General features: G+C 40.1%; 3 protein-coding genes across 4 annotated transcripts; all 3 read left to right on the top strand.

The window, feature by feature from the left end:
- Positions 1-984: 984 nt before the first annotated feature.
- Ube4B (Ubiquitination factor E4B) lies at positions 985-6,039 on the top strand. The gene is made up of 3 exons (XM_011313957.1): positions 985-1,445; positions 1,944-2,243; positions 2,318-6,039. Exons 1-3 carry the CDS (start codon positions 1,422-1,424, stop codon positions 5,348-5,350), a joined length of 3,357 nt encoding a protein of 1,118 aa, XP_011312259.1. The 5' UTR covers positions 985-1,421; the 3' UTR covers positions 5,351-6,039.
- A 514-nt stretch (positions 6,040-6,553) lies between these two features.
- LOC105272070 (ATP-dependent DNA helicase Q5) lies at positions 6,554-11,477 on the top strand. Of its 2 annotated transcripts, XM_011313952.1 has the most exons (6): positions 6,554-6,644; positions 6,814-7,022; positions 7,101-7,832; positions 7,894-8,005; positions 8,111-9,374; positions 11,326-11,477. In XM_011313952.1, exons 2-6 carry the CDS (start codon positions 6,932-6,934, stop codon positions 11,377-11,379), a joined length of 2,253 nt encoding a protein of 750 aa, XP_011312254.1. In that variant the 5' UTR covers positions 6,554-6,644; positions 6,814-6,931; the 3' UTR covers positions 11,380-11,477. The 2 variants fall into 2 exon arrangements, with proteins under 2 accessions (XP_011312254.1, XP_011312253.1); XM_011313951.1 differs by lacking the exon at positions 11,326-11,477 and having other exon boundaries at positions 8,111-10,720.
- On the top strand, positions 11,382-12,098 carry LOC105272085 (sarcoplasmic calcium-binding protein 1). Its single transcript, XM_011313983.1, has 3 exons — positions 11,382-11,492; positions 11,575-11,709; positions 11,850-12,098. The coding sequence occupies exons 1-3, from the start codon at positions 11,382-11,384 to the stop codon at positions 12,096-12,098; spliced, it is 495 nt and encodes a 164-aa protein (XP_011312285.1).

The raw sequence follows: 12,098 nt of genomic DNA, 5'->3' as shown, positions 1-12,098 counted from the left end.
TTCACTGAAATTTTCACTGAAAGTGAAAAATTCGAAATTTTTGTAAAGTATCAGGAGAACATGACCATCGAGGAGCTATTCACTGAAATTTTCACTGAAAGTGAAAAATTCGAAATTTTTGTAAAAGTATCAGGATAACATGACAATCTAAGAGCTATTCACTGAAATTTTCACTGCAAGTGAAAAATTCGAAATTTTTGAAAAAGTATCAGGGGAACATGAACATCGAGGAGCTATTCAGTGTTTAAACAATATTTCGATTGATTAGCCATTTACATAAGAAAAAATAGGAATTTAAAAAAAAAAAATGAATCTTGGCGGGATTGAACCCCGGCCGTCGGCGTGGTAGCCGAGCACGTTACCGCTAGGATAACGCATTATTACAATAATAAAATTTTATTAGGAGTATATATTTTGCAAAAGTATCGTTTTAAAAAATTGCTAATTCTTCAATTTCACTGCATATCTCCTCGATTATCAAATATTCAGTTTTTAAACAATATTTCAATTGATTTGCCATTAACAAAAAAAAAAAAAAAATAGCAATTATTTAAAAAAAAAAATGAATGTTGGCGGGATCGAAACCCAGCCGTCGGCGTGCTAGCCGAGCACGTTACCGATAGGACACGCGCTCATTATTATAATTTATTTCAATAGGAGTATATCTTCAACATATTGAATAATTTTTTTCATTTGAAATTCCACAAGATGTGGCTCTACCCTTCCGATCGTTCTACAGTTGGCTAAATTTCAGTTAAACAAATAAAAAATAAAAAGCATTCATGCCGCAGAAAATGAAATTCACCCCGTCGCGTTGAGACACCCCAGCATTGCAATAAAAACTTGGTCAATAAAAAAAAAAACACCCCAACATTGCGTGTGGCGCCCTCCCTTTCTTGGGGTGCAGTACTACGATGCCGTTGGTGTCACTCAACCCCCCAGAACTGAGCCTCTACTTTAGTCAATCCTCTTTGAAGCTAACTCTCGAATCGGACTTCTACAACTTCTTTTACCAAGCCAAGTCATATCTTGGTCTATCCTTTTGATTGAGAAATTCAGAGTCTCGGAATCCTCTTTGTAGTAAAAAGTGAGAGTCCCCACGTCGTACGTGGTAGTGTCCTCTCGTCACACCTCCCTATCAGTACTGTTGTAGTACTTATTAACTCGTAATTGCCTCCCCAAATAATTATCAATCGCAGTGATAAGCCGTGACTCGATATGATATCACTCATCTCACGCCCAAACTCAAACAGATGTAGAGTGACTGTCCAAATTTTCTGACATATCGTATAGTTCACTTCATTCTCCATAATCAACATTTTTATTATATATATTTCTAAGTGTTCAACATTGATAACCAAGAGAAATCACTAAAAAAGAAAACCATTGAATATCCCGAGGGAGAAGTTGTGAGAAAAATAATGAGTGAATTGAGTCAGGAAGAGGTGAGTCTTGATTTACATTATCATAAAATATTGCAATAAAATCTATCTAATCACCATAATTCACTGCTTTGTCAATAAATCTACCATGCTCTCACTATTAGCTAAACGGCCAATGCTTTCTCTCGTACAACTTTTATTATTATATAATGAATTATTATTTATTTTATTTACCCATCACTTTGGCTCCATTGTCTTTCTTTGTCTCGTGGGCTACATTCCATAGCTCTATATATTTTTATTGTCTCTGATTTTTCAGCAAGTCCAACACACCTCCAATACATATTTTCTTTGTTCCCCATCTCCGCACGATCCTTTTGTTATTCTTTTAACAATTGTTAAATTTAGAAATTTGCCAGAGTGCTCTCTTTGTTTTCTCTCGAGTTTATAACCAAATAGAAAAACCAATGATTTTACTTTAATGATTGATGCATCAAAGAATAAAGCCTTTTTCTCGAATATTTATGAGTAAATGATGATGATGATGATAATGATAATTAGATGCGAAGACGTCGGCTGGCGCGTTTAGCTGGATTAGAAACTAGTACTCCTCCTACAAATACAAATGGAGGCAATTCTCTGGGTTCACCGAGCACCCCAGGACCATCGAAGATCACTAGTCTAGCCAATATATCGCCAGTTCAGCAGCCTGGGGGACAGAATATCATCAATCAAACGCCCATGGAAACTGAGGAGAGCAGTGAGAAGCAGTCAAATAACTCGGGTATTGATGTGGATTCTGGAATTGAAAATATGGAGGTTGAGGAGTCTGATAGAAAAGATTCAGTGTCTAGATCGAGGGTTAGTGCTCAATTGCATATGCTTTTGTTATTAACACATTAATAGATTTTTAATGAATTATTTTTCTTCCTTAGACAACGAGTTCAAGCATCGAGGTCTCCCCAGACCAGATTTACACAGTAATATCCCGCGTTTTGTGCGTCTCATGGGGTGAGTCACTAGGGTCTAGGATATTACTTCCTCAGTTGGCATGCAGCATGGCCTCAGACAATCAGAGGCCTATGGATCCTGTCGAAATAATAAGCCAGAGCTTGATGGAGGTAATTCAGATGTTTACGAGAGAAGAGGATCCATTGAGAGGAGTGTCAATGGAGATAGTGTCAGATCGTGAGGATAGCCCCCACAGCCAATCAAGCCCACTGATGAGCCCAATAGACACTCTGCCATCGTGCTCACTAGCCAGTCTGCCCCTGCCGCCAGGAGAGAAAGGAGATAAACGGGAGAAATCCTTTCAATCAAAGAGCCTTCAATATCTCCTTGACTGCTACATTAGAGTTTCAGTTGAAGAGAGAAATCAGCCAAAACGTTCATCAGTCCCCCCGATATCAGAGGTTCTCTCCCGTCTCAGAGCCCAGTGTGTTCAGTATGCCAGTCTCGTCCTCCAGGGTATCCTTGATCCTCCATCAATTGATGGATCCTCAGCATCCAGTCCTCTCCTCATTCCTGTACTCTCCCAGAGCCTGCCCCGAGGCTTTCTCCACGAGCTTGTCGTCAGGACTCATTCCAATCCCCAGACCTTCAACAGAATTTTCACTCCTCTTCTCCAGGGGCTCTATTTATCTATGCAGCAGGGCACTCTTGTGGGAAACACCCATCGACGACCTGTACAGGCCCTTGAGGAGCTCATCGAGATCCGATGTGGTACCAATGGCAATAGCAGACCAATCTGCCGACTTATTACCCATCAAGTCCAGTTTCTCCCTGATTTTATGACCACTGCTATTGGAAGGGAGCTAGCTCGCACCTCGTTCCTCGGGCCCTTCCTCTCGGTCTCAGTGTTCGCTGAGGATCAGCCTAAAGTGGCTGAGAAATTTTTCAGTGGAAACCCGTCGAATGACAAGTCCATAAATCTAACACTCCAGCAGGAATTGGAGAGCATTCGTACTTCGTTCCACAAAATGTTGCATGCCATTTTGGCAACGTCAACCTGTCGTGATGCAACTCTTGCTTACCTTGCCGCTCTCCTACGCCATAACGAGAAGAGGGCTCAGATCCAATCGGAGGAGTTCAAACTCGCTGGGGATGGATTTATGCTGAATCTTTTATCAGTCTTACAAATGTTGTCTGTTAAAATAAAACTGGACACTGTAGACTCGCTTTATCCCTTTCACCCTTCGAGTTTTGTGGAAATTAAGAACGATACGAGATTGAAGCTGTCCTCCCAGGAGGTGACTGACTGGTTAACAGATCTCGAGAGGAGTCACAAGTGGACAGAAGCAAAATTTCCAACTCAGTGCTGGTTTCTCACACTTCATTGTCATCACGTTGCCCTACTTCCTGCTCTGCAGAAATACCAGAGAAAGCTGAGGGCCCTGAGGGACCTGCAAAAAATGTTGGACGAGCTCCAGGCGACTGAATCTCAATGGAAGGACACACCATTTGCAGCTCACAATAAAGAGCTCATCAAACGTTGGAAGCAACAGTTGAAACGTCTTGGAAAGTCAAAATCGTGTGCTGATGCTGGCCTCATTGATCCAGTCCTCATTAGGCGTTGTCTTCACTTTTACACTTCAGTGGCCGAAGTCCTTCTTGGCTTGCTAACGGATACGAAACCAGGAGAGCCCGTACCAGTTCTGCCCTTACCCAGAGACATTCCCAACAGATTCACAGCCCTTCCAGAGTGGTATGTCGAGGACATTGCAGAGTTTCTTCTTTTCGCACTGCAATTCAGTCCTGGAGTCGTTGCCAGCAATATGGATAACTCCCTTATCACTTGGCTGCTCGTTGTTATCTGCACTCCCCACTGCATAAGAAATCCCTACCTCATTGCCAAAATAATCGAGGTCCTCTTTGTGATCAATCCAAGCGTACAGGGCAGCACTGAAACCCTCCACGACCAGGTAATGTCTCATCCAATCTCGAGAACTTTGCTGGCATCCTACCTCATGAAATTCTACACAGACGTAGAAACCACTGGCTCCAGCTCTGAGTTCTATGACAAATTCTCCATTCGTTATCACATCAGCCTCATTCTCAAGTCCATGTGGGATAGTCCAGTGCACCGTGCCTCCATCGTAAATGAAAGTAACAATGGCAAACAGTTTGTCAAGTTCATCAATATGCTCATGAATGACACGACCTTTCTCTTGGACGAGAGCCTGGAGTCACTGAAGAGAATTCACGAGGTCCAGGAACTAATGTCTGATACAGCCGCGTGGTCTGCACTGTCGCAGGAGCAACAGCAGTCGAGGTCAAGGCAATTGTCTGCTGACGAACGCCAAGCCAGATCTTTTCTCACTCTTGCCAAAGAGACTGTTGCCATGTTTCATTATCTGACTGTCGATATCAAGGAGCCATTTCTGCGGCCTGAGCTCGTCGGTCGACTCAGTGCTATGTTGAATTTCAATCTGAAGCAATTGTGTGGCCCAAAGTGCAAAAACTTGAAAGTTAGAAAGCCACAGAAGTATGGCTGGGAGCCCAGGACACTTTTGGGACAGTTGGTGGACATCTATCTGCATCTTGACTGTGATAAGTTTGCTGCTGCACTGGCTAGTGACGAGAGATCATTCGGCAAAGGGCTTTTCACTGATGCTGCCACTAGACTCGGCAGATCTGCCATTAAAACTACTACGGAAATTGAACGGTTTATGGCACTTGCTGAACGAGCTGCTGTTATCGCTCATGATAATCGAGCCAGGGATGAGGATTATGGGGATGCACCTGATGAGTTTAAGGATCCACTAATGGACACGCTTATGGACGAGCCTGTCAAACTTCCGTCCGGAATTATCATGGATAAGGCTGTTATCATCAGGCACTTACTCAACAGCTCGACTGATCCATTTAGTCGACAGCCTCTCAGTGAGGATATGCTTACACCTGCATTGGATCTGAAAAAGAGAATAGCTGAGTGGAAACAGGAGAAAAAGAAGTCTGCTAACTTTTAAGTGGTACTAACTCGTTTGTAGAACGTTAAAAATATCAAAGTGGCATCATTTTGTTACTGCACAGTCAACGATTAATCAAGAAGGAAATTGAGATAACCATCAGTGCAATGATCTCCCAAGTGTGCTAATGTTGCGCTCAAATGAAAATTTGCAGTTCTTTTTGTACAATAATAATAAATGGACACAGACTGCAGCTAGCTAACTGCCAATAATCAATTTTTTTTTCAACAAAATTGAGCCAAGTCTAATGTAAATACGTGAGTAATCATTTGCTTATCGATCACTCATTGGTGTCAATCAATTTTCTTTTTTCTTTTCTTTTCTTTTATCTTCTTTTCCTTTCTTTTCTCTTCATTGTCAAATTGGAATTGTGAAGCTGTCGCGGGGTAAATTAAATCATTGTCACTTTCTATTGGAGCATTTGCATTTGTAACGTGAGTGATGTATAAATTTTAAAAATGTAAATGTTATTGACATTCGTGTGAATGGAGTAGCAAATGGAAAATTTTAGGAAACGATTGAGGAAAATTATTGGAAAATAATTTCAATGAGTATACAATTATGAGAGTTTATCTGCGTATCGGGGTCAAAATTCAGTGGCATTTCTTGACGTGTGATCTATGTTGGTACGACGTTGCCATAGTCCTCTGTAATGGTCTTCTTCAATAAACAAGGAATGAGTAATCATACTTTAGCATTCCTCATTGAATTTAATGCGATTGTAATTTTTTTCGTTCTAGCAGACATTTTTTTTTTTTTTTTTAGAAACTCAAACGTTTGTTATGTACGATTACTCTTCTCCCAGTGTAAATAATGTGAATGCGAGGAGGGAATTGATTCCCGTTCTAGCTAGTATCTTTATTTTCCTCTTTGTTTTCCTCAATTCATCATCATATAATCTTAATATTCGCTGTTGGCAATATATGTAACATCAGGATTCAGTTCTTCAAATCTCGTATGTACATATATTCGATTTTCATTTAACAGCGATTAATATTCATCGCGAATGATTAAAATTTTTTTCAACTCATTTGGTTGGAAGTATGGTGAAGTAGAGAAGAAGAGTAATAAATCAGCTATCATCATCTTATAGTACGTTTAAATGAATAATCTTCTAGATGTAAAAGTAATGTAAACAAAATAAAAAAATCATTTAAATTTTCCGGTGGTTGTTTTTTTCAGCTTCAACATATTTTTTATAAATATTCCCTTATATCATCAATTTGTAATTTTCAATTTTCTTGAAAATTGATGATTTTTGGTATTACAGAAGAGCCGATATGGTGAGTAGTGGGTGAGTAGTTATAAAAAAAAAAGTAAATAAATAAAATAAAATAAAAATGACGGGTGGGCGATGTACTAATTATAAATGGGAGAAGAAAATGATTGTTTGAAACGTAATCATTAACATACATACATGTACATACTACAGCAGCTATCTTGGGTTCTTTTGTAATTTGTAGACATGCCTGCAGACAGATGGCTCCTTGGGCATATTTAAAAAATCTGGCAACATTGAGGTATAACTCTCACACAAAATCCAACCTCAAATTATCAATTTTCGTCAGTTTAATAATGTAAATGATGTTGAAACAAGCTTTAAAAAATATATTTGGCCATGAGGATTTCAAGAGCGAAATCCAGGCACAAGCTACTGCAACAATCAACAACGGTAAAGCCTTCTAACAATATCCCTCTCATCATGTCAATCTTTTCACTCGCAACTATCGAATAAATCATAAATTTTCAGGAAAACAAGACGTTTACGTTTGTATGCCGACGGGTGGTGGAAAATCATTGTGTTTCCAATTACCAGCAGCTCTCAAAACAAATTCAATCACTCTAGTAATTTCTCCACTTTTAGCCCTTGTGAAAAATCAGGTGGATTTCCTCAACTCCAAGGGGATTAAAGCATGTGCCCTGAATTCGGCGACTCGTTCAAAGGATAAGAAAGCAATTCTGGAGGCTTTATTTTTAAAAAAATTATCAATAAAATTGCTCTATGTCACTCCTGAGATGTGCACGCAACAGCATTTTAAAGATTTGCTGGCAAGAATGCACAAGGCGAAGAAAATTTCACACATCGTGGTCGACGAGGCTCATTGTTTAAGTGAATGGGGCCATGACTTCAGGCCGAGCTATCGACAGTTGGGGAATCTGAGGGAAATACTTCCAGGTGTACCTATTGCAACATTTACAGCAACTGCAACAAAAGAGGTCGTTGACGACATTTTGAAGACCCTGAAAATGAATGCAATAAAATTATCCACACCTGTGTTCCGAGAGAATCTCTTCTACGATGTGTTCTTCCTCGATATCCTGCCAAATCCTGCGGAGCACCTCAAAAAATTCATAATTCAGTGCTTGGGTAGCCCAGATGAGAAGAACTGCGGAATCATCTACTGCAGGAAGAAAGAAACTACGGAGGAGTTGGCAAAGACACTCACCGAAGCTGGAATACCCACCCTGGCCTATCACGCTGGTAAATTATTGATCCCACAGAAAAATATAAAATCTCAATAATTTACAACTCCTTTCCCTAGGTCTCACCACCAAGAGCCGAGCGGAAGCTCAAGACAAGTGGACATTGGGCGAAGTGCCAGTAATTGCAGCAACCTGCAGCTTTGGAATGGGGGTGGACAAGGGATCAGTTAGGTTTGTATAATGTGAAATTCTGTGCCACAACCTCTGCCCCAAATCCCAGAATTTCGTTCCCGCAAATCCTCCATCTCTCAGTCCAATCGAGCGGCTTAATTGTAGATTGGTGGTCCATTGGACGGTGCCTTCGAGTATAGCTGCGTATTACCAGGAGTCTGGTAGAGCTGGTAGAGATGGCAGAGCTGCATCGTGCAGAATTTATTTCAGTAGGGACGAATACAAAGCTATTGATTATCTCACTAGAACCACTGAGCCAGGATCGACGCTGGATATTGCTAAAGAGAAGCACAAGAGTTTTGAAAAAATGGTGGCGTATTGTCTCGAGCCTAAGTGTCGGCATACTGTATTCTCAAAATACTTTGCCGATAGGCCACCCCAATGTAAAAAACGTTGTGACGTCTGTATTGATCAGCTGTTGATAAAAAATCGAATCGCTGATTTTAAGAGGAGTCAATCACTTAAGCCACAGCCGAATATCTCTCCTCTGGAAGGAATTGTCCTGCCTAAGTACGATAACCAGGAGGTGGAGGAGGGCAAGACACTATCAAGAGAGCAGCTGAGGGCAATGGAGAAGAAGGAGTCTAAGGATCTGATCGTTCAGCAATTCGCCCTGAGGAGGGGAAAGTTATGCACTGAGGAACTAATTAGAAAACAAAATCTTTACGATGCGAAAAAAGCTAAGGTGCTTGCCGCTGAAAGCACTGACAGGAAAGTCAAGGGCCTGACGGTCCAGAGCAGGGAGAACTGCCTTGGACAACTCACTGAGGCTCTCTTGCATAATTCCAAATTGTTTATGGAATCCTCGTCAGGTACTCTTCCAGAGGCTCGCGTCGAGCTGATCGCACGGAATGTCGAATACATTACCCTCTCGAAGACTAAGGTTGCGAATAAGTACAAGCTTGACATGTCACAGATCGTTGCTGCTGTGAAGAAGGCCACCAGGAATCAGCTGGTGTGCGATCATTTTCACGAGTTCCAGGATTCTGAGGGACAGGGGGATGATGAAGAAGGAAATAAGGAGAAATGTCGTACTAATAATTTTAAAACTGGTGGAGAAAATTTCAAATGTGAATTCCAGACAGTGTCGACTTCTCGTGATTCACAAATTAGTCAGAAGAGGGAGATTTCTCATTCCGGGAAGAGCGAGTCTGACCTAAGGCTCGATGACATCTCCACTTTTGAGAAAAACGTTCTTTGTGAATTTAGAAAGGCCTCGGAGTTGACTGGGACAAGTGGAGCAGGGACGAGTCACAAAATAATTAAGTCTGGATGCAGAAAAACCTCTCCAATCGCCACAGTCGCCATTAATGATGATAGTAGTTGCAAGGGCTCTGAAAATAAGGGGACAGGAAATGCAGAATTTACGGTAACGACAGAGCTGATTAATAATTTTATCAAAATAAAAGGTGAGACACTGAAAAAAAAACAGGATACTATTCGGAAATATTTAGTGAAGATTGAGAAAGCGCATCAATCGAATCCACTCGAGTCCTCTGATCCCCCAAAAAAATCGCACCCAGTAGATGACAATAAAAATAATAAACGAGCATTTGACAGCACAGTCGACGTATCCAGCGACAATATATCGCGCAAGATGTTTAAGCCTAATTCTAGAATATCGGGTAGCGATGGGATGGCGATGAAAAAAAAATTTGAGAAAACTGGAAATTTGAGTACTGCTGAAATCTTGACAAATTATCTTATGAAGTACTTTCCCTCCAAACACATCCCCGATAGAAAGAGCTTCATCAGAGTTCATGCAACTATTCATCACTTAATCACGCAGAAGAATATTATTGTTAAAGGAGAAATACAGACATTTGCTTGCAATTACCTGAAAAGTCTGTAAAGTCGATTTATGAATTATTTTATTTTTGTACCGCTTTCTAATGTATTTATTTATCTCGGAGAACGAATGGAGGTGCGTTGTAAGTGTATTTTTGCTTTATGGAGAAAAAAATTAAACACAATAAAAAATTGTGAGAACAAGAAAACTCAATGAGGAAATGAAAATATTTTCCTACTGATGAATGCGAAAAAGCATGAGATATATCTTGTAATTCTGTCCAAGCTAAATTTCGAAATGCTATGTTTACATTCCCAATAGCAAAGGCAAATAGCGAACGGAAATGTCCATTGCAACTGTCACACGTAAAAATACATTATTGCTGACACGAATTGTCGAACAAGTAGAAAGAAAGGGGAGATCGGGGTAGACAGTTGTCTGAGAGGACGACCGTGATCGTGTAAATTTCGACCTCCGTTGAAATTAGAAACAAACTGTGGACGGGCTGTCGAGGCCACACGCGGAAATAATTGGGGAATTATTGGCAAGACTTTTGTTTCGTGTATTAGAGACCAGTTACTCAGAAATTGGAAAGGGACTTGCCACGATAAGATACAACAACTGTGGGATACGTTGATATACCACCGAGTACCTCACCGGTCTCTAGAGATGTTGAGATCTAAACTTAGATCACTCCCAAATCTCCTCACGTTCGGTACACATCGAGCTTATTTCTCAGTGGTCCTCCTCGTTAAATCTCCAAGTCTCCCATTGCCTCTCGTTCCTGACACTAATCCGACAAATCACCTTGGTCGATCCATCCCAAGTTCACACCTTTTTCCTCACTTTATTTCTTTTTCTTTTCGGCCAAACATTTTTTGCACAATTGCCACTGTGAATTATTGTGAATAGCTGAACGAAATGGCATATAGTTGGGATAATCGTGTTAGTTTTATTGTCAAATTCCTATATGGTTAGTACTCGCAGCTGTCCATTTATATACTCTACATTATTTCTATCCAACGAATATTTTTTTACCTGTCAAAAAATTTAAATAGAATCCCTTAAAAGAAAAATAGCATGTAACGTACTTTGTCAGCTTTTTTCGGCCAATACCTAAGCTATGCATATATATATATATATATATATATATATATATATATATTTGTTTTAATTTAAATTTTGAAAATTGAAAGCCGAGAAAAAAGGGAAAAACGAAACTATCGATTTCTGGCTCATCTTAAGGGCCTAGAAAATGTCGTTGGAACAAGAACGATGAGAGATATTATGTATTATATATTGAGAATTATATTCATTTCTACAAACCTATGCAAAAAAAAATCAATTCATTTATCCACTCACTACCTCCCATCTTAAACCCACAAATATTTAAATAAAGTATTGGAAATTATTTTTTATATCAAAAGATAACATTCATAAGTGTAAGATAGGCACGCATAATTTTTATAAAAGGCGTTAGATTCATGTGCTGAATTTTCTTCATACATTTTTACATGAAATTTATTGCTAGATATCGATAACAATGGTGTTTTGGATCAGCACGACTTCGAATGTATGGCCCTGAAAATGACGCTTATCGAGGGAAAGGGGGATTTCAATTACAATCGGTATCAGGAGAATCTTCACATTATGCTCTCCCTTTGGGAGGAGATTGCAGAGCTTGCGGATTTCAATAAGGTACAGCTTGCAAATCGTTATTGACTTTCATTATTTAAACCGGTCTTTTTTTTTCGTTTTTTTTTTTTTTTTTTCATTGAAGGACGGAGTTGTCACTGTGGAGGAGTTTAAAGCGGCTGTTCAGAAGAGCTGCGTTGGACGGTCTTACCGCGATTTTCCACAGGCCATGAAAATGTTTATAGACAGTCACTTCAAACTGGTGGATATCAATGGTCAGGTTCATGCAATTTTTCTCTACAATTCGTCAATTGATGGAAAATCCATCTGTTGAATATGCGGGAATTTGCCAATGAATTTGTAGTTGTTCTGGAAGAACTTAAAAATTGGCAATCGAGTGTGTCATGTTTTTTTTTATAGCATGCTAAAATTGCAGACGATGGTGTAATAGCAGCGGATGAATTTCGATACAACTGCGTGAGCAGAATTCCAGTGGACAGTGTCGACGTCCTCGATGAGGCATATCAAAATTTGCTGACGGACGACGACCGGAAACGTGGTGGGCTGACGTTATCGCGTTACCAAGAGCTCTACGCACAGTTCCTGGGGAATCCCGACGAGAACTGTCCCGCAGTGCACTTATTCGGCCCTTTACGAGAATCCTGTTAA

This window comes from Fopius arisanus, unplaced genomic scaffold, assembly GCF_000806365.1.
Source record: "Fopius arisanus strain USDA-PBARC FA_bdor unplaced genomic scaffold, ASM80636v1 scaffold00135, whole genome shotgun sequence".
NCBI lineage: Eukaryota > Metazoa > Arthropoda > Insecta > Hymenoptera > Braconidae > Fopius > Fopius arisanus.
Note: the sequence above shows the minus strand (reverse complement) of the source record. Positions and strands in the feature narration are given on the sequence as shown.

Bases quoted from the DNA above. Each gene is read 5' to 3' on its own strand.
- Ube4B (XM_011313957.1), top strand. From the start codon at position 1,422: ATGAGTGAATTGAGTCAGGAAGAG. The intron at 1,446-1,943 runs GTGAGTCTTGAT...AATGATAATTAG, and splicing joins GTGAATTGAGTCAGGAAGAG to ATGCGAAGACGTCGGCTGGC. The intron at 2,244-2,317 runs GTTAGTGCTCAA...TTTCTTCCTTAG, and splicing joins ATTCAGTGTCTAGATCGAGG to ACAACGAGTTCAAGCATCGA.
- LOC105272085 (XM_011313983.1), top strand. From the start codon at position 11,382: ATGACGCTTATCGAGGGAAAGGGGGATTTCAATTACAATCGGTATCAG. The intron at 11,493-11,574 runs GTACAGCTTGCA...TTTTCATTGAAG, and splicing joins AGCTTGCGGATTTCAATAAG to GACGGAGTTGTCACTGTGGA. The intron at 11,710-11,849 runs GTTCATGCAATT...TTTTTTTTATAG, and splicing joins TGGTGGATATCAATGGTCAG to CATGCTAAAATTGCAGACGA.
- LOC105272070 (XM_011313951.1), top strand. From the start codon at position 6,932: ATGATGTTGAAACAAGCTTTAAAAAATATATTTGGCCATGAGGATTTC. The intron at 7,023-7,100 runs GTAAAGCCTTCT...ATAAATTTTCAG, and splicing joins TACTGCAACAATCAACAACG to GAAAACAAGACGTTTACGTT. The intron at 7,833-7,893 runs GTAAATTATTGA...TCCTTTCCCTAG, and splicing joins CACCCTGGCCTATCACGCTG to GTCTCACCACCAAGAGCCGA.